General features: G+C 35.9%; 3 protein-coding genes and 1 non-coding gene across 8 annotated transcripts; 2 read left to right on the top strand and 2 right to left on the bottom strand.

The window, feature by feature from the left end:
• Window positions 1-7,061: 7,061 nt before the first annotated feature.
• On the top strand, window positions 7,062-13,161 carry LOC113334951 (DNA-binding protein REB1-like). Of its 5 annotated transcripts, XM_026581171.1 has the most exons (11): window positions 7,062-7,298; window positions 7,931-8,415; window positions 8,596-9,542; window positions 9,655-9,739; window positions 9,976-10,087; window positions 10,230-10,342; window positions 10,775-10,872; window positions 10,989-11,065; window positions 11,492-11,566; window positions 11,979-12,041; window positions 12,185-13,161. In XM_026581171.1, the coding sequence occupies exons 3-8, from the start codon at window positions 9,300-9,302 to the stop codon at window positions 11,007-11,009; spliced, it is 672 nt and encodes a 223-aa protein (XP_026436956.1). In that variant the 5' UTR covers window positions 7,062-7,298; window positions 7,931-8,415; window positions 8,596-9,299; the 3' UTR covers window positions 11,010-11,065; window positions 11,492-11,566; window positions 11,979-12,041; window positions 12,185-13,161. The 5 variants fall into 5 exon arrangements, with proteins under 5 accessions (XP_026436956.1, XP_026436957.1, XP_026436955.1 ...); XM_026581172.1 differs by lacking the exon at window positions 7,931-8,415; XM_026581170.1 differs by having other exon boundaries at window positions 7,931-9,542.
• LOC113334642 (putative uncharacterized protein DDB_G0292636) lies at window positions 8,641-9,240 on the top strand. The gene has a single exon (XM_026580851.1). The coding sequence runs from the start codon at window positions 8,641-8,643 to the stop codon at window positions 9,238-9,240; it is 600 nt and encodes a 199-aa protein (XP_026436636.1).
• LOC113334641 (transcription factor bHLH52-like) lies at window positions 13,156-14,043 on the bottom strand. The gene is made up of 2 exons (XM_026580849.1): window positions 13,384-14,043; window positions 13,156-13,299 (listed from the first exon to the last, which is right to left on the bottom strand). The coding sequence occupies exons 1-2, from the start codon at window positions 14,041-14,043 to the stop codon at window positions 13,156-13,158; spliced, it is 804 nt and encodes a 267-aa protein (XP_026436634.1).
• Window positions 14,044-14,097: 54 nt separating this feature from the next.
• On the bottom strand, window positions 14,098-14,185 carry TRNAY-GUA. Its single transcript is given in 2 exon segments — window positions 14,098-14,133; window positions 14,149-14,185. It is a non-coding gene; the product is annotated as a tRNA-Tyr (tRNA).
• Between the last annotated feature and the right edge of the window lie 11,904 nt (window positions 14,186-26,089).

The following is a 26,089-nucleotide window of genomic DNA, read 5'->3' as shown; positions in this document are numbered from 1 at the left end:
GACACCCATATTTGCTAATCATCTCATGAACACAATTGTCATTGTATTTGGCCATTAAAATAGAACAAACATATAACGCTAAGGAACATGAAGTAGCTGTATAACAACAAATTTCATAAACACCAGTAAAATGAGAAAAACCTTTAATAAGCTTAAATCCTTTACCACGGTCGAACAACTTTCGAGTATAAACATGAACAAGAGAAAAACATTTCTTACAACTTAGTTTGACGTGGTTGTTGCTTATTTCCTTCAAGTACGCGATAATTTCCACCTCAATTGCGAACTGGATCTCCTTGTTGTAGCTCCTTGCCATCTTCCTGGCAACAAATTCAATTTGAGAACCCCCAACTCTATCTGAATTATCCAAGTCAGTGATGTGTTTTTCTTCCTTTTGATTTAGGATTATTAAATCATCTTCATCAAAGAAAAACAAAGGAATCAACTCAGTATCAAGAGATTTATTCTGGTTTTCTTCTGATAAAATTGAAGAATCTCGGTTGAAATCTGTTACCACTTCTGAGTTAATTGGGTTTGCTACAAATTCTTCACTGAAAATTTCCTCTACAGTCTTTGTTGGTTCTATAAACTATTCTTTGTAATCTTCTGGAGAAGCCCCTTGACTCAATTTTGTAATTGGTGCAGCTAGTTCATCATAATGATTTTTTCCAAATCGTTTAAGCAAAGCGGTTGAAAATCCTACCCAAGTTTGTATTGGCTCAATCGATTTAATCCACTTATACCATTGTAAAGCCTTACCATCGAGATGAAAATTTGTAGTTTTAACTTGTTGTAGCAGTGGTGTTTCATAAAATTCGAGATACGATTCAGCTTTACAGATCCAACCTTCAGGATTAATTCAATCGAAGTATGGAATAATTAATTTCTCAACTCCATCAGTTTGTTTTCTATCATTGGATCATGTATTCAAAGATGAAGATGTAGACTCTAACACTCCGTTCTTCATTGAGTTTCGGTAGTGGCGGCTCTGATACCAATTGATAAGAACCTAGACAGGGTTCTTACCGGAAGGGGCAGACAAACTAGAAATTAAGGATAAACCTTGATTAACTTTTCGATATCCCAAGACCAATACCCTAACTGGGTATATAACTGTTTACAAGACACTCCAAGATAAACATATTACATGACTAGGATAATAAATACATTACTAGTATAGTAAATAAAGACAAATAAACAACACTTGAGCCAAGCAGATGGACTAGTAATGCCGCGCAAAGTAGTCGAAATCGTTTCTCGGTCTTGCTCGGTTGGGGAGCGAGGAGCAAAAAGTTCGGACTTGGAAATCACCAAAACTCGGTCTAATATTCGGAATCTATATATTTATAACTTATATATTGCTGCTCATAAGTCATGAATTTTGCCTAATTAAAATTAAAAAAACTATTCTCTCGTGTAATTAAGTGTGTAATACTATTATATTGAATGCATTTATCATGTATTTAGAGGTTTTTTTGTTTTATAACTCCCATATGAGGGGTTGCGAAAATTGTGATTTCTGATTTTAGTGCATGCAAGGCCAACTCGGAAAAATCGTTAACTCGTTTTGCTCAAAAATCGGTCCAAATCAATATAATCGGCCGCCTTAATCGCTAAAAATCGGGAATGACTTGGAATAAGAAATCGACTCAGTCATATAGCCTGTAGCGATTACTCGGTGATTAGTCGGCCTTGGAGAGCGATTTTGACTACACTGATGCCGCGCTAACTCTAATAAGCCATCCTTGATCACGTTTGTGGCCGAGTCCTATCAGATTGTTTGAAGACTTTTATCAATGTCATTGTGTTTTGGTCGAAGAGATGGTTCTATGAAGATGAAAGTTCGGATCTGAGCTTCAAAAGAAATTCTATGGGTATATAGAGATGGTGAATAACCTTGGTGGAAGACGAAGATGATTTCTTGTGATCGTCTCATGCTTGATAGTATGATCCGAGGTGGAGAATTGTGGGATTATGTCGGTGGATATAGGTTTGACTTTTGGTCAGAACTTATTGATACAAACTTGTTCCTAAATTGAAGGAACTTAGGGGCCAAGTTAGGAAAACTTGTTTTCAAAGTAAAGTTTTCTTAAGGGCCAAGTTTGTTTCTCTATATAAGGAATATAATTAGAGGTGTGGAGGTAATCTAACCTAGAAGAGTGGTAAATCCTTGTGCCTAGGATTTTGGTCTATTTGTTAGGGAGGGTCGTGTGCTACCGTGAAGGTAAATATCGGTGTGAGAGAAAAACTTGTAGAGAGAGGATTCTGGTGTTCTAGTATTTAGGGTTTTGGGCTTTGCCTTAAACCTAGTTTATAGTGTTTCCATGTTTCTCCTCTGGTACTAGCAGTTGTAAAAAAGAGAAGACACGAGGCTGGTTTGACGAATGCTTAGAGAGTTGGTTTTTCTATGGTTTCTTCAATAGTGTACTCGGGTATGTCTTGTTAACTCTTTGGGTCTTATCTTGGGTTGCGGAAAGAGCATGTAATGGTCTTTGTTTGGTGTTGTCCGTAGATGTAGCCTGTAAAGGTGAACCACGTATATCTTGTGTTATGGTTGTGTGTGCTTCTTTATCTTCCGTCTCTTTTATTATTTCTCCCATTTGGTTCAAATCACCAATTGCCCTATGTGATCCCGTGTTCTGCTGCGCTTGGGGTGTCAATTTTCCCAACACAAACTATAATGACTTGTTGCATCATAGTAAAAGAGGTAATAGTAATACCAAACTAAAATATAATGTGTGTCAGATTCAATTATGACCTGCAACTTCCTGGCTAGACTAACCTTGAACCACTGCACCGCTCCTTTAATGTTCAAAAAGAGGTCATGATCAAAAAGAATCAACCATGACGGAAGTCTATCATCCATTTTAAGTGGCTGACACACCCAACGGCCCATCCCCATGCACAGCTGGGTGCTACTTTGTTCGGTCCCAGTTATATCTGTATTGATATTTGACAAGTGTAGCGATAAATCCTTTTAACTAGAGCCATATTATAGGGATCCAAAATTTTGGTTTTGAGCGCTCACTAAATTACAAAGTTGAGTCATCAAATAACAACCAACATAACCGCTTAACCTATTAATTTTTTTAATGGCTGGAATATTTTCAATTAATTATTGTTAATGATGAGATTTACTAAACTGAGTACGGTTGGGCCTATTCCTATGGGTATGACAAAAAAAAGTTGTTTGGCATACCAGGTGGCATGGCAAACCATTTGTGCCATTATGAGAAAACCACGGAGCGACCGAGTTTTTAGCGAGCGATATTGACAATATCGCTCGATATTGACTCCATCGATGGCGTTATAATCAATTTCGACAGGTTCGAGTTTCTGACGCCTATAAATACCGCACCTTAAACTTCTCTTCTCTTCTCAACTCTTCCCAAATCTTTTGATTTTCTTAAACTTCTGTTCTAAACTTAAACAATTATATTTTGATTTTCTTAAACAAATATGGAGAGAAGAAAAAGAAATAGAAAAGCCAAAGCATGTACTAGTACCCCAACTAGTGGAATAAGTTTTTCCATGGATACAAATTATGAGTTTGGTAATGTCAGACAAGTAGCCGGTGAAGGTATGTTATCTAATCACATATCTGACCATGAGGAGCGAGCTAGTTCGATAACTCTAAGAGGCGGATGGACTGAGTTACGTACGATTTTTCAATTACTTCCCCCTATTGTTCAAGAGAGAGTTAGAAGATATCCTTGGAGACATTTTTATCAAATACAACCTAGAAACCACAGGACTCAAGGAGTTCAAGTTATATTAGAACGATGGTGGAAGAATACAACCACGTTCTTTTTCAAGGACTTTGATTGCGGTAAGTCAGTTTTTTCTAGTAATTGACTTTTTAGATTATGTGTTTTATTTTATAAAAATCAAAAAATTCTAAATATAAATAATTATTGTTAATAAGAGTTACACCGATAGATTTGTACATGTTAACGGAAATTCCATGTGCTGGAAACTTACTTCCATTTAACAAACTAAATTGGTTATCAAAAGATAGATGGAAACAAAGACTTACTTTATACTCAAATGAATTAGAAGGAAATCCTACATATAGACAAATAAAAGTGCATGGGTTAAAGGTGGCTGGGTTGAAAAGTTTTTTCAGCGTTATGCTAGGAAAATGGATGAAAACATGGAAGCTGGTAATCAACATTTGATCCCTGATCATTATAAGGAGCTCAAATGTCTGTTTGTATTATGGACACTAGACCAGTGTCTATTTCCAAATGCTAGCTCAGTGGTGTTAATTGGGTTTCTCGAAGCATTAGAAGATTTAGAGCAAGCACCAACATATGATTGGGGGTCTATGATTTTATCAGAGATTTACCTGGCCCTCGGTGATTGCTCGACGTATGTCAAAGATAGTTTTAATGCTTTTTGGGGAGTTCTGGAGGTAAGAACCAATATTTTTCACACTATGTATTTGTTTGTCATTTTCACATGGAAAATTTAGTAACCAATAATGTTATTATTTTCAGTATTTGTGGCATACATATTTCTGTGTTTCAGAACCTTCTCTTAAGAATTATACCAATGTATTTCCGATCATACGGAAGTATGATTCCGAGAATTGGGCACCTACACAGATTGAAGATGGTCAACATACTGCTATTGTTCATAAGATTCAGCAGTTGGGTAGAACAAGCCTTAACTTTGTCTCCCAGCCGTATGAAGCAATATCCGAGTTCGAAGAAGAACTAGCTCAGAGAATGGTACAACTAAGCCTTACAAGGATGGTGTTATACAACCCTATTTCTGAAAAGGGTGTTTGGTATTATGGTGAAAGATAACTTCTTCAGTTACAAAGAAGATCAGTGATAGCCGTCAACCCTTATCCCAGTTCAGATGTTTCAGCAGACGATTACTTCAAATTGATAAGGGAAGGTCATCACTGGCAAGAAGCTGATCAATTGATCCAGGAGCCAATGGACAGAAATGACTACCTATCTTTGTATAACACTATTTTCAAGCCCAATATTGCTACGCAACCGCAAAGTTTGGGTCGGATGGGTTTCCCAGCTTTAGGTAGGATGCCACTTGCCGATGAATTTCTTCCTTCCCAACCTCCACCAGAGACGGGTGACGCATTTGCTTATCCTTCTCAAAGTTCATCGTCAAACATGCCACCATTTTCTTGGGAGGTACATGCTATATCCAACACATCTGGAGAGGTTGTTACTTATCCAATTGTTTTTAGTGCACTTGATCGGACTTATCCATACTTAGGGATCAATGCTACAGAGTTGCAGTATCAGACCTGGTTGAACGATTTAAATTTTCTACTTCAAGGATTTCAGAAATTGCACTAAGAAGAGTTGCAAAAACTGAGGTACAACATGATGTTTGACATCAGTCAAGGATTTGATGGTAATGATGTTTCAGGTAGTAGTAGGGGAATAAGTCCCAGTGGTAGAGATGTTAGAGGAATGAGTACCAGTGGCAGAGGAATGACTCATTTGAAACCCAGTGGTGGAGGTGGAGGAATGAGTCCCACTGGAAGTCAGCAAAGTCGTGGAAGTGAAAGAAGATTGAGACGTCGTTCTATGCAAAAGTTACCAAAAAGTTCTACTCCAAATATAGTGTTAGATAGTCAAGTAGTATGTGGTGGTGAAGAAAACATTGGCTTGGATACAACTCCTGCATGTATGTTTAGTCATATGCCAGCTGACATAATGACTCCAGGTGGTGGTGTGAAGATGGAAGTAATTAGGCAATCGACTCTGTATACACCAATTGCCCCCTCTCCCCCCCCCACACACACACACACACACACATTGCCTCAACCTCATCAGCATTTCAACCATTGCAGCAAACTCCTCAAGAATATCAACAACACGAGTTTCAAGATTTCTACCGTGTTCCCTTGCGCCCTGAACCCATTGCTTATCAAGGTTATGGTGATTCTGATGAGACTCAAGCACCAAGTGAGTCTCAAACCGACTCTCTAACTGATATGTTGAACAACACTCATGATCCAGAAAACGTGGGCAATTGGATCTTTGGTCAGGGAGGAAATGGACAAGGTAATGAGTAGTTTAAATGTAATCTTTTAGTTGAAATGTAAGCAATTTAGTTGAAATGTAATCTTTTTTTTTTAATTAATGGAAACTTTTTTTTTAGATTAATATTCAATTATAAACTAGTTTTACATTTCATTAGAAATTAAGATTGCAAATACAAACTTATAATTTGAATCCCTGCACATGAACATTGTAGAGTTCATAACATTCGTCGTGACTAAACCATCTTCCGTGTCTTCAGCGAATTTGGTACGAGCTCTAATTTTTAGTTATTCCTTTGACAACCTAGGATTATCTCATTTTATCAACCATATAATTTGCTGATACTTTCTAATATTGTAATTGATGAAACAATAACGATTTTGAAGACACTCATTTATTCTTCTTGGATTTACATGAGTTAACGTCGTGAACCTTTGAAACACAGTGTCCCATAAGTTAAAAGTCTCTAAATTGAAATCTCTATCGCTTGCAACTGAAACCCAACATCGAATTAGAGAAACATCTTCCTCTGGAGTAAAATCCACTTCGTTATGCGAGCACTAGGCATGTTGAAATGAATTTGAATTTGAAGTTGGGTTGGAACGGGTAGAAGTTATGTATTTATAGAGGGGGGAACTAGTAGCCGTTGGATAAAGATCTGATAAACGTTGATCAGACCAGCGAGCGACAACTTGACTAACGCTGGCGTTGCGATGACCAGCGAGAGCTGACTTGACCATCAAGCGATGGACAATCTATCGCTTAATGGAAACTCTGTCGTGTATGCCTATATGTTATTCCTGACATATTGGCATATGAGTTTGGCAGTTTGGCATACCCATAGTGGGTGCATATATGCCAAAAATCAGTGTTTGGCATATGCATAGGAATAGGCCTTAGTGATTAAATTAGAATGATAATTTGACTTTTTGAAAATCAATTTCATTAAAAAAAAATTAAAAAAATAAAAAATAAATAAAAATAAATTAACATACGGGTGCTAGAATAAAATGTCAAGGGCTGTCTCATAAAATCTTTCTTCCCTCCGGGTTCTCAATTTTCTTTAAACATAAACCCTAGACTAGACTCTGAGATTGAAATCCAACAAAGAAGAAGATAAAAAGCGTCTCAAGCTTAATTACCACGAGATTGATTTATATCCAACGAATTCTTTTCCCTCATTCCCCAAAGAGCTACTTCTAGGGTTGCAGAACAAAGATTTAGTGGGTGAATTCTTGGTGTAACCGCCGTGAAACAATACCAGATTAATTCATGGTTAGTCATTCAAATTTGGTTCTTCCATTTGATTTAAAATTTCGAAAAATTGTTTATATTGTTTGGGGAAATAAAAATATGGTTTATTCAGTATTAGGTTTTGAGTTGAGATTGAAATTTCTAGTGATGAGAATTGTTTTTTGACAATTTTATAACTAAAGGTGAACGAAATGCTACATTTTGCTCTTCTGATATTCAAATCTATGATGATGATTATAAGGTTTCTGTCAAGAAGAGGGATAAATAGTCCTTCTAAAGCAAAATCTGTACACCATATCATGATTTCGTTCATATGAAAAGTCTGGAGTGCTCCGTGTCAAGCTAGGAAACACAGGGTTTGAATTGGAAAACTTAGGATTTGATGGTACCTTGATGTTCATCTGTTAACGATCTCTACTCTAGCTTAATTTATTTGCAATTTGCAATGGCAGTGAAATTATTGGTATAGAATTTTACTGAGCTCGTGCTGTCAATAATTTCTTCAATGACCTATGTATAAAAGTGATCTACTGACGGTTGTCTAATCTATGAAAGAGACCATGTACACTGTAACAAAGAATCTTAGATATCTCACAGGTATAATGCTAGCTACTTTAAAGTGATCTCATGTAATTATGTTTTTCTTTATGTAGATTGTTGTTGCTGGGTTGTTTGGATCACCGGACCATTCGATACACATATGCTGTCTCATTAGTCCCAAGTCTCTGTATCCTTAAGCATGGCAGTGGATTTAGTGTATCCATTTATACCTGCATTTTGGTTTTAAAGCATATAGTGTCTACCTCAAAATGAGGATGATCCACACAAATGCTAGCAAATGAGGGTGCAAAATAGGATGGCTGCTTTCCAATTTGTGGTAGCATGGGTTAAAATATATAAATTGATAATAGCTATGAAGCATATACAGATTTCATCGGCCATGGCATGCTCAAATTTTGGCTCTTGATGTTTAACAATTCTAGGGAAAGTTTCATGAACACGGAATGTTTTAGACGTACGTGGACAGTAACAACCTGTAGGGTCAATTTAGTGAACCCCAAAGGAAGAGTGGAACCAGATATTTGAAGATTGTTTTAGACATGCGTGGACAGTAACAACCTGTAGACCAGAGTTTAGGGTAAACAATCTAAGTAAATACTGAATGTTACCTCATGATTCAGCCAATGTATATAAATTGTGGGTCTAATTTAGGTTTTGAAATTTGGGCGATTTCACTGAACTAAGAAACCAGAAATGGCAGATTTCTAGTTTTGCGAAAATGTTAATTTAATTGAGAATTTTACTTTTTTGTTGGCAGGTTTATCTGTTTTAATACACTGTTACGTCTTGGTTACTCTTTCAAATGGATGTGGTAAGGAAGGATGAAGAGACTGTACTGCGGAAGAGCAAAAAGAAGAAGCACAAGAAAAACAAGGAGAAAAACAAGAAAAGCAAAGAAATAGAGACTTTAAGTACCTTAGAAGTAAGTATAGAGGATAAAAAGAAGCACAATAATAGCAAGGAAATAGAAGCTATAAGTTCCTCAGAAGTACCTACAGAGAAAAAGAAGAAGCACAAGAGAAACAAGGAAAAAGAGGCTTTGAGCTCCTCAGAAGTACCTAAAGATGTGGGAGGCGAGAAGGGGTCTGAGGAGAAAGAAGGTGGGTCTGATTATGGGATAGAAGAAAGTGGTAAACGCAAAAAGAAGAAAGACAAGGAAATAGTTACTGAGTGCAGTGATGTAGAATGTGCAACTGATCAGGCGGCTTCTAAAGAGAAGGATCACATTTTTGTGAGTGCTGAGGATAATAATGAGCATGTGAAGAAGGGGAAGGGTAAAAAAAATAAAAGAAAGAATGAAATGGAGGTGATTCCGGAGAAACCTGCATTGAGAAGTCTGGTGGTGAGGCTTAATCTGGTTCTCGTTCTTCTAAGAAGAGGAACAGAGAGGAGGAAGTGCTAGATGTAGCTATAGGAGAGGGGAAGAAGAAAATAACCAAATTGGATGCAAATATTGAAAATATGAACACGAGCATTGGAGATGTTGAAACAGAAAACAATTTCGGAAGCACGAACGAGCATTTGAGAAACTCGAGTTCCAAAAAATCATCTGAAAGAGTAAAATTTGCTAGTCATGTAGAAGTCTTCCATTCTGATGACACAGATGATCAGGAGGAAAACCCAGGAAATAAGTTAGTTCGAGGTAAGAGGTTCACGCGGGAAGAAGATCAAATACTCAAAGATGCTGTTCACAAGTATATAGAGGTATGCTTATAATATAAATTCACAGCATTCTTTCATCCCTTGCTTTATGTTCCTAATTTCTTATTGACGGTAGATCACCACATTAATAGCCGTAATCCATTAATGTTCTTAGGCACATAAATTGGGTGAGAAAGGCTTGGATATGATTCTGCAGTGCCGAAGACATCCAAATATAAGAGGATGTTGGAGGGAAATAGGTCAGTATACTCTTTCCATATATGTATATGTATATATATATATATATATAGTAACAGCGTATTGCATTCGTCGCCTCCATTTAGAATGTATAAGGTGTGATGAGCCGATGATTCCACTTACTGAGTCTGGGAAGTGACAAGAAAATCATGTTTGTATTCACTATGAGTGAAATGCACTTTGTGTTGCCTGTTCGACAGAAATTAATTGATTCGAAGAGGTATTTGAAAATTTTCAGGGGCTGCCTTACCGTATAGGCCTCTCACAGCAATATATGACAGAGGACATACTTTGTTTGAGAGGGCAGAGTCACATGAATGGACTTCGGATGAGAAAGCATTTGTCTTAAAGTATGTTTCTTAATGTTGGCTTCTGTTGCTTTCTCCACAAACAGTATGCTTATGTCAATCAATCCAAGTATCTGTATCTCATTCATCCTGAATTATGAATTATAATTTTCTTTCTCTACTTGACAGTCTTCTTAAATCCTAGGTTTTATGAAAAGCATGGACTAGATTGGAAAAGCATGTCCCAGGTCCTTGCAAAGGACAAAAAACATGTGAAGGACGCATGGCGTCGGACATTTCGTGCGGGTCTTGGAAAGGGTGAATTGCTTTCGTCTTTTCCTTATTCTCTTCTTTTGTCAGCTTACTTGTCTTGGATATTTATAAAACACTTTTTAGATTATATTTTGTCTATCTTAAAGCTATATAATAAGAACGCACGTGTCATCGAATTCTGAGTTAGTGAGACATAGATCAAGAACAGTATGCAGTTTCACGTTAAAATTGGTTTGAGTTGACTCTTCTTTCCTGAGGTCTATTTACTGTGAATACTAAGAGTATGCAGTCACTCCATTTGTTTGTTTCAAGTGGTTTATCTTTTGTTTCTAATTGTAAATTGTTGTGATTTTTTAATATATATGGTAAATAACTAAAATATAAAGGCACATTACCCTTTTGGGGTAAAAGTTGAAACTTTGGTATTTAAGAATTAACTTAAATAATGATCGCCTTCTTCCTTTTGAACTGAATCAGGTAAGTGGACTCAGATGGAGTATCAGTCTTTGTTTCATATAGTAAACAAGGATTTGCGAATGCATGTGTATGAGGAAAAGAAATCAAAGCATGGCATGGTTAGTATGAGATGAATTGGAAAGCAAATATTAATTGGATGGCCATTCATCTAATTTTCGAGTTTTAACAAAGGAACATGTTCTGTATTCTTAAGTTTCTTAACTTTTTTGCGCAGATACGTGACAATATCGGTTAGCAAGCGATTAGTAACCGTTTAGCTACTCGAACACAGATGGATTGCTGTAACAAATGGTATGTTTTGACAATGTTATTAACTCAACTTTGAATTCGTTGTTTCATACTGTAACTTCTCGAAGATAGTCATTGGTGTTTTCATTCAAAGTTGAAGATCACAATTCAGGGTGGAAGCGTAGAAAAGAATTCATGATATGAATTCAACGGAGAGTTGAAATGTACAAATTAGGAAATTTTGATATCTTAGATGCAGGAGTCACACCTCCACATCCCCAGTCAGCATCTCAGTGTTCGAACTCAAGTCACATTCTTGGGAGCCACTTCCCAAATTAAAAAAACTAGAACCTTAGAACCTTAGATGCTGAACTGTTTTATTACTGCGTGTAGTTTGACCATTAGGCTTTGTTTGTCAGGATGGTTAATTTTATAGGATCTTGAAATTTGCTTGGACCGCATTGACGTTTAAATCATTCTCCTTTTCAGGTATAGACAATTATCATCATCTATGGTTAAAGAAAAGATATGGGCTGACATAGATGATTATCGATTGCTGGATGAGTAAGGAACTTGTCTTTGGCTTTCTAATTTAATATTGTATGGTTTCATGGTATCTATTTTAAAATTTAACCGTGTAACCGTATCTTAAGAGGAAAAAAGGAAAATTGGTTTGTATGGTATCATTTCAAATACAAGGAAATCAATCAATGTAAAGGAAGTTCATAATTTGTCATGAATGGTTATTTATTTATTTTCAGATATTACTGTGAACTTTACTTGAGTGGTTACGTTTAGTTTCTGACGAGTAGTCCCATCTGGTCTAATAATGAATAATGTCTGATTAGGGATTACTTTGGCTCATTGTATGGGCAGTAATAGTGTGGATGACAAAACTTAAGTTTGGCAACTGATTCGAAGGGTTGACAAAATAAGTAATAAGTCTAATCAAATTACTGGTAATTAAAAATTGCAGACTTCTTAGGCTAGATGCGTGCTGTGTTGAAGATGTTGACTGGGATAATCTTCTTGAGCATAGGTAAGCAATTCAACCAAAGCTGATGCATCTACCACTTTGTTGTGATACTGTACGATTTCTCTGATAAATTCTTATGCTGCTAGGCACAAAAGGTACCCACACTTCATTTGTGGAAAACTTATCTCTTCTGATCCCGTTTGCAGGTCTGGAGATATTACTCTGAAACGTTGGAGACAGATGGTAAATCACATTGGTATTCATAAAATTCAATCCTTTGGAGAACAAGTAGAAGTGCTCGCTAAACGCTATTGTCCTGAGCTACTTGAAGTCAGAGAAGCTCTTGACAGCAGACCCGTGGTTGATTGAGGTGTGGAGATGGGAGCTGCGGGCTCGGCAGAGAGGTTGTCAAGAAGGTCAAGCCCTAATTCATCAACGTTTACGATTGCTCCAACTGTATGTGGTACATATTCTATGCTCAACTACATGCATGTGTCCTTAAGCGTGGGCTCACTGAGAGTAATAGTTATACGGGTAATTCGTTGATTAACATGTACCTGAAATGCGGATCCATTGGAGAGTCGGAGACTGTTTTATGACATGCTCAGAAGAGATGTAATCTCGTGGAATTCACTCATCTTAGGTCTTGTGCAGAATGGGCATTCTAAGAAAGCGATAGAAATTGGAGAGAAGGCACTAAGTTTGGGTATCTGCAGCCATGGAGGATTAGTTGACGAAGGATTGAGTATTTTGGTTCCCTGAGTAAAAACTCCGGGGTTGAACCATTTTTGGATCATTATGTTTGTGTGATTGATATGCTCGAAGGGCAGGTAAAGTAGCTGAAGCACATAAGTTCTTTTGTGAGATGCCCATCTCACTGAATGCCGTAGCATGGGCAACTCTTCTCAATGCATGGTTCATGGGAACAAGGCGATTGGGGAAGTTGCAGCTCGTGAGCTTCGGATTTTGGAGCCAAGTAATTCTGCAAGTTATGTAATGTTGGGAATCTATACCGCAAAACAGGTCATTTTGAAGAATCTAGGCAGATATTGGAATTGATCTACAAGTTTGATTTAAAAAAGGAAAAGGGAATTAGTGGGACTCTTTAACTACAAATTACACATACAGAGATGCGAATTTTGATGACTACTTATTATTTGACATTGAATCTACTACATTAAATTATCTCCTGTGTTTTGCGCATAATCTCTATGCAACAACTCGAAATTAAACACTTCTCCTGAGCATACAACTTCTCTTGAATGGGTAATGATGTCAATAGAACACCTAAATGTGGTGTTAAACAACCTTCCTCCATTTCCTGTGCACACCTAAATACCATGAAAGGGATTACACTTCTAAATAATCCAAGTTCTAACATCTAGTTGCTTAATAAGTTGGAAACCTGAATTGAGACCATGAATTCAAGCACACCAATTTGAGCCTGCAAAAACTTGATATACTTATAAGCAGCATGAAACATGTCAGCTGTACTCAGTTTACTTCCTCCAGGAACCAACTTCCCAAGCTGTTGTGTTTTCTGACTTATTTTCCGTCTCCTCTCTCTAGCCGCAACACTCTGAGCCGATAAGTACCTGCCGCTGTTACATTTCTTCCCGTTACTCGTCTCAACGTAACCGCCACCTCGATAGTCTGAATAAGCCGGCTGTGCAATTGAAACCTCATTAGCAGTAGTAGTGGTAATGGTAGTATTAGTTGGTGTTGGAAACAAAAATTCATCCAGCTGAGAAGTTGGGAAACAAGAGTTATTCAAAGGATTCGGAAACCATCCATCATTGTTATTGAGTGCAAAATTATCCAGAGGAAATCTAGGAACATAGGGTCGTTGGCGTTTAAGGCTTGGTGAGTAAGAGCAGTATGGGAAAAGAGGATTAGTGTTGTTGAGGTTATCTGTAATATTGGTAGTGTCGAAGTAATCTTCTTGTTGAAACAAGAAAGAAATATCAGTAGTATGAGTATTAGGACTACTGGTAATGAAGGAAGTGTTTTTCAATGGAGCAGAGTAATTGGTACTGGTACTGATGAGAAGAAGATTGTTGTACATAGTTTGCAAAAACATCAACACCAACAACAACAACAAAAAATAATAAAAAAAAAATCCGACCTACTGGATTCGAACCACTGACCTAAGGATTATCTGCTACAGCAACTACAGTCCTCCGCTCTACCAACTGAGCTAAGGTCGGATGTGCTCGATTGCCAAGAAACAAACATTGCTTTCACTAGAGAACCCGGTTTTCTTTATTTAGCCAGGTAAGAGGATCAAAGAAACACACCATTTATTTAGAAGGTTATTATTGGGGCGTCACACTCCAATAGAGGGGCTTCACTTTGATTCTTAATGTCCAAAAAAATGGTTATGGGATATCCTAACACATATACAAAATGTCTAGATTACCCTTTAACTAAGATAAAAATTTAAAAATCGTAGAAGTGATTTTACGTCCAGGTTTGGATTAATTCCAAGCGTAGAATTTTATTTGCATGTAATTTTACGTCCAAGTTTGAATTAGTCCAACCGTAGAAACTCATTTTACGTCCAAGTTCTTTTTAATTCCAACCGTAGAATCTGATTTTATGTCTAGTTTTCTTTTAATTCCAACCGTGGAAGTGATTTTACGTCCAGGTTTGGATTATTTCCAACCGTAGAAGTGATTTTACGTCCAGGTTTGGATTATTTCCAACCGTAGAAGTTTATTTTACGGCCAGTTTTTCTTCCCACAAAAACTTTGTCCCAGAATCCACCAAGTATACAACAAAATTCATTAATTTAATTTTTATCTAATTAAATTAAATTAAAATTAACTAAATAAGGATTGTTTAGTTATTACAAAATTATTTTAAATAAGAAATTTTTGATATTATTTATGGATGACCCGTTTTTGTCCTAATAGATGACGCCCCCTAATGAATTGTGATGCCCAATAATAGTTTTTTTTATTAATTTAACCTGCCGGAGGCATGAGTCACGTACCGGGGGGAGTTGGTTTGAAAAAGGGGATTAATTTTCTTTTTTTGGAGGTTTATGATATGAGCCGTACAAACAAAGTTACAACGTTATCCGCTTTTTATTGTTAGAATCTTACCTCGTTTATTTTCCTTGACTGACATTTTCTCTCTCTATGTGATCTTTGATAGGAACTAATGGCCTTGCGTATGGGAAACTATTTTCCTATTAACTTTGAAAAAAAAAGAAGGAAAGATAATACATTACCGAAAGGATCATATTCTCTATATAAAAATAGAGTTTTTTTCGAGCGTTGTGGTTAACCGGAGCTTCTGGTTGATTCTGACCTCATCATTCAGAATTGCAGCCAACAGAATTAAAGTTGAATATTTTTTCTCATAATATATATTATCAGCCAATTACATTTAAGAAAAAATATTACTTGACAACTAAATCTTACAAGATCTTACAAAATGCCAAATTCATTATATCAAAGAATAAAATAAAATAAAATAAAATCACATCATAATATATTATATCCATCACGATTTCATCACAAAATTATATGATCATAAATGATTTAAAAAAAAATGTTCAATGTCCCGTTACACCTCTTATAGTTATGAAAGAAAAAAACATCCTAATTACAATTCCAATTAAGCAACTGATATCTAAATTAACTCTAATTATGATTTTCAATTACAATTCCAGTGAAATAAAAAAAAAATTGAAATTTAAGAAAAAATACATAGAATTGTGAATACTTACCATTAGACAAGAGCCTTCGTCCTCTTCGGCAAGAAAAATCCGAACACCAATCCTGTCCAATAATCAGAAAACAATACCGTTATTAGAAAATTGTGATTTACAATACATGATATTAAGCAAGATTTTGTGAAAGAGAGCACAAAAAAAGTTAGTAAACGAAAAGGAAGAAATTTCAAAAAATAAATAAATTTAGTATTGTTTATTCCATACTAAGAAATGCAAAAATTAGAAAAAAAAATAAAAAAAATCCATTTTTAGACATGTAGAAAATTTTGATTATTTTTTAAACAAATATCGCATCAAGTAAATGTGGTAATCCTGAAATGTTAAAATTTTCTATAAATTTTTTGCCCACAAGAGTAAATAAAAATATTGTGATTTTATTGCTATTTTTAATCTAAGTGTTTATTCAAAGATATTGAGTGCGCACCAAAAAAGGATTTGCTGACTCCAAATGGTAGAAAATATTATAAGATAAGGAAAAATTGAGATTTCTTTGGATTGAGCTCGCTGGGAAATGACACAGTAGGAAACAAAAATATTGAAAATCCTATATATTAATATTATTTACAAAATACACTTCTTTTAATTATGGGTTTGGTTTCTCAATATAAAGCATGCAGAGGATAAACGAAACTCATTGTTTCGACGCCGCTTGGGAGGCTTTGATTTTTAATTATTTTTTTCTCGATTAGTGGTTTTGTTGTCTAATTTACGTCTGTTCTTGCTTTGCAGATCTACATCTATTGTTACTTTGCTGGTTTCTTCGTAGGCGTAGTCGACTGGCACGGTAATATAAATAGATTGTCGCATAACAAAATCGGTAAATATCTGTGATCTCTGTAATTTATTTCAAATCTTAGTATATGCATATGATCTAAACAAACCTGCGTAAGTGTGAAATAACCATCTTTAAGAGATAAAATTTATCTTCTTCTTTACCTTTTTTTTACCTAGAGCGATAGATGGCGAATTATGCGATTTTACAACCATCGAGTAAAGCATATGGTGGTCTCAGATACTCCATCACTTTATAAGTCAGGTCTTTTTGAAGTTATTTTGGTGATTTTGATTCTTCTTAATTTGATTCAATTTGTTTGTTTTTTTATTTGATGTTGTTGATAAAATCTCCTAATTTTTGTGGGGTGCAGTGGCTTCTGCTTTTGTTTGGGTGGTGGTTGATGTACCTGAACTTCATTGTTACGATAAGAGCCTTTCAGAAAACCAATCTTTAAAGAAGAGATTGGTACCAGCATTAGCGGGGTGTTTTTTTTTTTTTGCAATTTTTTTTCTTCTGCAAATCATATTCTTGGATATTTTTGTAGGTAGAACCATGGTATCTCTATTGCTTCTTATGCTCAATATCACTGAGTGAAGATTCCATTCGCTCATACAATAGTATGAGTTTCTTCATTTGCTAACAGGTTAACACACAATGTGTACTATTCCACTGGGAGTCCTTATTAGTACCAAGATCATAGATGTTGTGTTATCTTGGATTCGTAAGTACTGATACAAATAACTATTCAGGTGGGATTTTTGTGCTTTATACAGTAAGATCATTTGGATGACAAATGTAAAGTGCAGTGACATTATATTTTGATAGCTCTACAATTTATCGAACTTTTTGAATTTACATTTTTAAATAATATTGTTAAGAGGTTGTCTAGATATTCCAGCCATGAAAAAGAAATCTGTGAAAGAAGTAATAATAAAACAGCAACAGAACCCTGACTGCAACCAAACAATAGAGATTTTCTCATATATTCATTTTCTCTTCTTATTTCTTATATTAATGAAGCAAAGATGGCACCTTAGACATCTGAAGGTACAATTATATGGAATGATGACCTTGAAAACTTGACGTGGGATTCTATTCAACTCTTGGCTGTCAGCTGCTTGCAATTGCTTGAAAAGCACCTCCACAAGCATCGTTGGGATTGATTATGTCAATGTATCACCTCACTCCCAAGCAAGCGGTGTTGACATCCGTTACAGTTTTACTGACTGCACGAAGTACGTCATTATGTTTTTGGTTATACATCTCAGGTATTTGCTGTCGAAATTATAATTTCTTAATATAAATGATGAAGTTGCTCAAAATTCAGAGTTGATGATTTAAATATATCTTGCTTAAAGTTTTGTTCTAAATATTCGCTAATGTTGAGAATGCTCTGAATCAAGTGTTGCAGTCATTGGTTATTTGTGGAATACATATATTCAAGCTAATATGTAAACAATAATAGTAGATTTTTCAAGGCAAGAGAAGCAAACACCATCGGAGATAGTTATGTACGAAGGTTGATTTTCAACTGTGCATCTATCTCCATAGATTCTGAAAAGGGATTTCAAAAGGATTATTGACGAACAAGAAACTAATGTATTTTGGCCCTCCATGTTGTTTTATGTATTCTTTGGTTTGTATTTGTGTCCATTTGAAATTTTTAGACCATGCAATATGTTTTTTGTTTTGTTTCTCCTTTGTGTATATCAATCTCCTAAAATGTGCTTAGCTATGTTGACGACTCAAAGGAGAGTACGTTGTTTTTCCAATTCTCCTACATCTGGCTTTGTCCCGTGTTGCTATTAACTGTTATTGCGCTTTTAGTGAAGTCTCTAGAGTATTTGTTTATGTAACTTGAGTTACCTGAATATGAGATATTATTGTTTGCCAGGATATCATTTAAAACAGAATTGCTAAATGCCGTGGGATCTGTATGTGTAGTTAATTATTCAAGGTAACCGAGACCATATCAGGGTTATCCAAAAGTTGAAATGAAAGGTGGCATGTTTAATTAGTCTGTTGCAGCTCTCTTAACTTTGGTAACTAATTGGTCGCTGAGACCACATCATGGTGCTTCATATCTACTGATACTACAGTTAGCTATAAATGTTACTCGAGAACAAAAATATAGTACAACTATAAACCAAGTAACAAGAAATAAAAGAGACTAGGAAGAAGTTAAGAAAAAAATCCCTTAACCAATAATAATCGACTCATGGAGGACATATGCTCTGGATCTACCTATCTATGAAAACAACATAGTTTTTACGTAATAGGTCTTATGCGTGCCACGAAAATCATTTTTGCATGGTTTATTTTCATAGCGTGGTCTTTAAGTATTGTGAGTGTGGTAAATGTTTGTTAGTTTTTTAGACCTTAGTGATATTATTTGTGTCCTATAGACAGACTTTTCGAATTGTTGAATGACTGGTATGTTGTTGTTTCTTCATCCTATTGGGATATTTTTGTCCCTGTGTCAGTCGACTCAAGTGGATGCATTTTGATTTTATTCTAATACGATACGAGTAATTGATGAATGTAAAGGCTATGCACTATTGAATTTTGCAGCTGTGCACTTGATCATTTTGCTTCAGGTAATCAAAGACTCCACTATCTGGTATGTATTTTATCAACGTCGTATAGTAAACACACCAATTTAAGACGCCATTCGTGAAGTCAATATTTATCAAAAAATTATAGTAAAAGATAGACGCAAGATTAATCAAGAGAAGACAGTGATTGCATGTCCTTCTATGTTACACATAATGTCTTAGAACACTACATTGATGCCGTTGTTTTCATTTTCTGATGTTTTTGTATCTAACAAAGAAACAAACTAAAAACGTCACCATAAATTATAATCCAACAATCCTTTAACATCCGTACTTTTTGTATGTATCGTGGATCTTTTGACCATATCACTTTGGATGACACATCAAGGTCTTTAGGTCGATGATATTCTACTGGAGCTTCTTTAGTAGTTCTCTTGGATGTTCCACCCGAAAGTACCATACAATGAGATTATCATTAGCATGGGAAACCCCGGAAATAAAATTATCAAGTATGTCCCAACCCTTGGGGAATTAATTTTACCACTAAAATGTTAAGTTCTGTTTGCTAACAAAAGTTTTAGGGAACAAGCAACACATACTACGGAACCCAAGGGAACGTTGCATCAAGTAACTGTACCTTGCTTCAAAAAAAAAGTATCTGTACCACTACAATATATACAAAAGACAGAAGATATGAAAGAAAAAAAATGGTTGAATTCAGCCGGGCATAGATTATACGGAGATGCTACACCTACGGCACCTCTGTCCCGCTAGGAAATCAGACGGTTCCTGGTCACCTTATCTGCATTAGGATTATAAGTGGGGGAAAGTGGGCCCCATGTATTTGAGAGGTGGGATTTTCAGTCGGGAGAAAGGCGCGGTAGGGCAATCATTTCCGTAGATTATAACTCTATATGGCATAAAGATAGTTACAGACCTTCCCAGTTCCGAGTATGGCATATATAATATATATTACCTCAGTTTTTAAAAAAAAGATACCATTACTTTTTCATTTTAACCGAAAAATAAACTAAATTGAGAAAATGATAATATTTATTAAATTTGTGAACATGGAAGAATAAAGCGTTGACTAAAATCACATAACCAAATTCTTAGAAAGAGATGAGAGGTTGATCTTTGTTTTTGGCACTTTTTTCCAGGTGTATTTGTGTTACCAGTCTCCTTTTAACCTATCCTATTTCATTTGGTTTCAGGTAGTAAAGTGAATGCTTAAGTAAAGTGTGGAGTTGTGTGGATCAATATACACATGTGAGTCATAATGAGGTAGCTAAAGATAGTCCCACATGGAGGAAGACAAGTTCCATATGGTGATATATAAGTTAGACATTCTCCCTACATAGAACCGAGACCTTTTGGATTTAAAACCCCACACCTAGCCTCAAGATGGTCAAGTGGGGACATTATCGGTGTTATGTGGCCGTGTCCGGAGTAGGTGCGGCGGTCCGTAGAGGTCCTACAAAGTGGTATCAGAGCAAGGTGGAGCTACCGGGAGTCGGGCTGAAGAGTGGTTATGGAATGCCGGTAGTCGGAAGATCGCAGATGGAGTCGGGAAGATCAAAGTATGAGTAGTGTTCCAAGAGCATCTGGTGGCAGTAATCATTGTTGGATTGGTAGCAGACGGAGGTGGCGAGGTGGGGTGTATTCTCGCCAATGTGGAGATTGTTGGAGTTATGTGGCTCAATACACACATGTGAGTCACACATGGGGTAGCTAAAGATAGTCCCACATGGAGGAAGACACGTTCCATATGGTGATATATAAGCTAGACATTCTCCCTACACAGCACTGAGGCCTTTTGGATCAAAACCCCACACCTAGCCTCAAGGTGGTCAAGTGGGGACAGTATCGATGCTATGTGGCCGTGTCCGGAAAGGGTGCGGCGGGCCGTAGGGGTCCTACATAAAGGACAAGCCACTATGATCGGAAATTGTGGCCAGTTGATACAGGCTTTAGCCACGGGCAAGAAGAAGTACACATCATGTGAGTGTGTGTATATATACTGTATCTTATGATATCCATATATTTTACCGGACGGGATGATGGATACCATGTTAGAAATTATTATTATAGTATTAAAGCTCGAAAGAACCATAACTCAGCCAAATTTATTGCAAATGTTATATATGCATTTTTTTAATTTTTTTGTAGATATTAATCCCAAATTATCCGGTAATTTTTAGGGTCATCACCTTGTTGAATGTCTATTAGTTTTTTAGTAATATTATTCTTAATGAAATAAATTTTAAAATATGTATCCAATGTTTTATCGCGAGAAACATACCCGTGCATCACACGGGTGCAAAACTAGTTCATATCAGTAAAGCAACAAGAAATCTCAGCCTTTAAAGACGAAGTAAACGTTTCCAAACTTTCATAGCTATCATTAGAAAAGAAAATCTTCTTTATACTCCCAAAAATCAAAGGTCTCAGGAAAGTGACTTATCATACATGAGTTGTTATCCTAGAAAACAACCATCTGACTACCTCAAAACTTGTGCTCAAACTAACTATTACCCAAAGGATAATCCCATCACCCCTTCATCGAATTCTGAAAATAAAGACACTATGAATCTTTTATGCATATATACGAGATTACAACAAACGATAAAAACAAACTCCAACCCCTTGGAATCTACTTTTCAAGCAAACTTTCTTCCCAAAACTAAACCTAGACAACCACGTTTCAAACCCATCTCAATCGATAGCCATGTCGTGTTGAGCAACCAATCCAATATACTTGTTGACCTACAACTCAGTAAATTCAAAAATCAAAATAACCAGTACAAACAAACTGTCATCTTTAAATCCAAACCCTAAAAAAATTTGTGTTGTGTTGTTGAAGCAGCAAAGTGGACTCAAATGGAAATCTAAAAAACTATCTTCTCAGTTTAGTATGTGAGAAACGAAACAGAAAGAGTTCTTCCTCCTTCAGTCAGTCAGTGCTCTTCACTTAGTACGTGGTTATGCTTAGTAAGTTAATTGATTCCTAAATGTTCTCCATAATCATAGGACTCACTGATAACAAAAAACTATTACATCAAAGAAAAAGTCCCAACTATTCTGGTTTAAGATACTGTGATTCGATTTACTCTGAGGTAAGTCGGAGACGGAGTACCCATTTCCTGACATTTTACTTAAACGGTTCGACGACAATCATAAAATTTTCCCAGACATTTGCATATTACCCACTTCCAAAATAAGTCTTATCTCGTGATCCAAAATCGACCTTTCAAGACATTTTCTTGGTAAGCAAATTTTAAATTTTCCTGGATATCAAATTCTACCTTGTAATTGCGAGTCTCTGTAATTCGCTCAAAATCAACAACCGATCCAAAATTTTACTACTGACCTAAAACCTGCCATTACAAATCAAAATGCCATAAAATGCTTGGTGACCAAACCAAAACGCGCCATGACCCAGAATCTCATATGCAACTTGAAACTTGCCTTCAGACTCAGATTTTACCTTATAACTAGCATCTGCAATTTTTTCAGAATTTATCTCACGACAAAAACATGGTCATTCTGACCCTAAATCTGCTAGTAGCTCAAATTATGATTGTGTAATGTCTAAAAGTTTCCCATGGGTTTCAGAATTTTCAAAATTGGATGAATCCTAGCAAGATAATTGAAGACTAAATTTTGATATCATAATCAGACGACAGATGTGGCGCAAATCGTAAAAGCTAAAATGAAAACGAAAAAACATAATTGTTGAAGGGCGAGGGCTAGGATTTCTATAATGATTCTATTTTGGACTCTAGTATTGCAGTAGGTGGACCAGCAGCGGAAACCATCCTTCAACACTACCAGGCACCAGCGTAGGCTCCAGAAATCGTAAAAACTGGGCCTCCTCAATAGGTTGCAATCAACTTACCATTGGTATTATCCAAGGGTATGTTAGTAAAAACAATAAAAAAATTCATTAGAAATTTTAAACAACCGAACCCTAGAATTTCATTTGAAGATTTAAACATAGAGTGAGACCGTGGGAGTGGGGACTAACAGTGATATTTGCTTGCCGTTTCCAGATGGGAGGTTATTATGATTTGAATTTTGGTTATATGTGGGAAGATTTAGACATATCCTGAAGATCATATATAGAAACATATTGTCACAATGACTTATCCTCCTAAAACTAAGTTGTTTTTGGAAATCCTTGAAGCTTGAAGGTGTGTATTATCACGGATTACAGACTCTTTAAACCTGAAAAGTTGATCGGTACTTTTTAGAGAATAGATCGATTGAACTCACAAAGCGTTTGTATGTCAACTTTGGTTGTCATACTTTAGTATTAAAACTCATCTAGAGTCGCTTGATTAAATACTAGAGTCAACTTCGTTTAGGTTAGACTAGAAAGTCTAGGAATGTTGAGACATACAAGTATTACTCCGAAGACCTGAAGAATAAGAAGAAGTAACGAACTACAACGACGACATCATCCTTCCACTTGAGGTTAGTAATATTGACTTGAAATTGTTTCATTCCTAACGTATCTTTCAACTTGTGCATATTGAAACATAACTGCGAAGCTGTATATACTGTATATAATAATCTAGTGATGAGACATGATCATAATAGTATGATCATAATATTAAGGAATTAGACTAAGAAGTGTAACACTTATCTTTCGAACTTCGTAGATATGACATCGACATAATCTTGTATATAGTTTTATGATTATGTGTATAGGTGTATGGTGAAGATTTCATCCTAGGAAACAATGTTCTATATTTGTTTAAAGGAAGTACATTCATGAACTTGTTTCGTGAATTAAAAGGGAAATCAATAGGTTTATTGGTCTGGCTATTCATTGTATATTCTTTGGATGACCAATATGTGTGAGTTGGTAGAACCTATCTTAACTCAGGTTATATATCTTAGTATAACCGATCACAATACCTAGACTTATGATTTGGTATGACGGTTCCTGGTAATTGGTGTAACTGATCCTAAGAAATCACCATGAGATGATATGGTCGATCCTTGTAATTGGTGTGACCGATCCTGGTAATTGGTGTGACCGATCATAAGGGTGTGTGACCGATCCTTGAAATTGGTGTGACCGATCCTAGTGACTGGTGTGACTGATCACAAGTAAATACCATGTTTAGGTAGAACCGATCCTAGTGATTGGTATAACCGATCTGAACCCATGTATGGGGATTGGTAAGACCGGTCACAATTAACCATTGTGACTTGGTACGACCGATCACATAATAGTCTTGGAATACTGGTAGAACCAATTCTAAACTTGTTTGGAAGTGTGGTAGAAACGATTCCAAGAAGAAAATCCATGTAAATATGAAATAAGGATTTGCAGTGAAAAGATGTCAACGTACTTTGAACACGAGCAGTAACTCTTATCATTTATTGTTCAAAGATATTCCTTAGTACTCACGGTGATCCTGTGCCGGAATAAATTAAGTCTTTTAATTAAGATATTTGGTTTTATATGCTTTAACTACCAGCAATTAATGCGTAAATCTAGAGATAAAAATTAGTAACGTGCATTTACTCATTGGAGATTTTCCATGAGAGATTTCGGAAATCTTGAACCAGCATTTATTGGAATTAGGAAAACCGAACTTGGACATTCACGGTATATCTTGAGAATATTTTCGGTTTTGGAAATTCCTTGGTGTTCAAATATCCTTCTCTATAAATACCTAAGTTTGCAATACTAGCAAACTATCTTAAGAGCCAGGAAAACTTCATTTCTTGTTGTTTCTGATGGATCCGTCTAATCAGAGAGGAAAGTATCCTAATTAAGTGAAAGGGTTATTTGGTTTTTGGTACTCAGATTTAGGCCAAAACCTGAGTTTAGTCTAACATTTGTCCAGCCTTTGCGTTTGGTCTAAAGACCAACGTTAACCCCGTTGACTCGGTTATATGTGACGTGTCTAACCGTTTGACTTGGTTTATTTTGTGTGCACCCCTCAAATTATCATGTATTCACTAAAGAACCCCAAAAAAATAAGTTCTTTTTCCTTCTCTTTTCTTTCTTTTCTTCTGTTCTTCTTATGTTGTTGTTGCTTCTGCTGCTTAATTCGATTCAATGGGGTTTGAGTTGTTTGCACTCAAGAAGAAGAGAGTACAAGATCGGACTGAAGTTATCCTAAACCTATCGAAGATAATATCATTTTCTTATCTTTTTCTTATTCTCTTTGTTATTTTCTGTTTCATTTCCTTCGTCTCTCCGAAAATTCAGAGATGTGATTGTTGAGACTGTGAGATTGAGAGGAAGATCAAGGATTGAGCGATGGTGGTGGTAATAGTTCAATTAGTTAATTCGGATTCACAATAGAAGGTAATTTAGAGAGAATATAATTAGGGTTTCTTATTTGATTGATACTTTATGTGAAATTGATGATGATTGTTTTTCAATAATCGATGGGTTTTCTGTTTTATGAGCACAAAGAAGAATTGGCAGTTAATTTATGGATTTTGGTGGAGATTTTGGGAATTAGGGTTTCTGTTCTTTCCCAAATCTAATTTGAATCTACCTTTCAATAGGAAATCGATAGGAAATGTAAATAGAAGGACTTGAGGAATAGAACTGGTGGTGTAACGGGTGTTTTAGACACCATGAGAGATGATGAAGTTAGTGTTTAAGCTCACGGATAAGATGGGTTTGATTTGATTCTTTTTGTGTTGGTTCTGGTGAACAATTTAGGTGAAACTATGAGAGTTGATGGGTTCTTGTGACATCTGTTGAAGATGGGAGCTGCTGTGATGGTTTTTAGAGATCAATTTTGAAGATTAAAACATCTACTGGAATTATGAAGGATGGGTTCGGGAATCACAATTGATTATGAATACAATTGAATTACAAGCTGCAACTGTCCATTCTTATGGCTGAATTGTGTAGATTAAGATGAGTTTGAATGCTTGATATGGATGATTAAAATGAATGGGTTTTTCTTGAATTCGTGATTAGTTGCAGGGAAGGAATGTGGTTGTTGTAGAAATCAACAACATAATATCTGTTGATTACCAGATCCACAAGCTTCGTGTG

This window comes from Papaver somniferum, unplaced genomic scaffold, assembly GCF_003573695.1.
Source record: "Papaver somniferum cultivar HN1 unplaced genomic scaffold, ASM357369v1 unplaced-scaffold_137, whole genome shotgun sequence".
NCBI lineage: Eukaryota > Viridiplantae > Streptophyta > Magnoliopsida > Ranunculales > Papaveraceae > Papaver > Papaver somniferum.
Note: the sequence above shows the minus strand (reverse complement) of the source record. Positions and strands in the feature narration are given on the sequence as shown.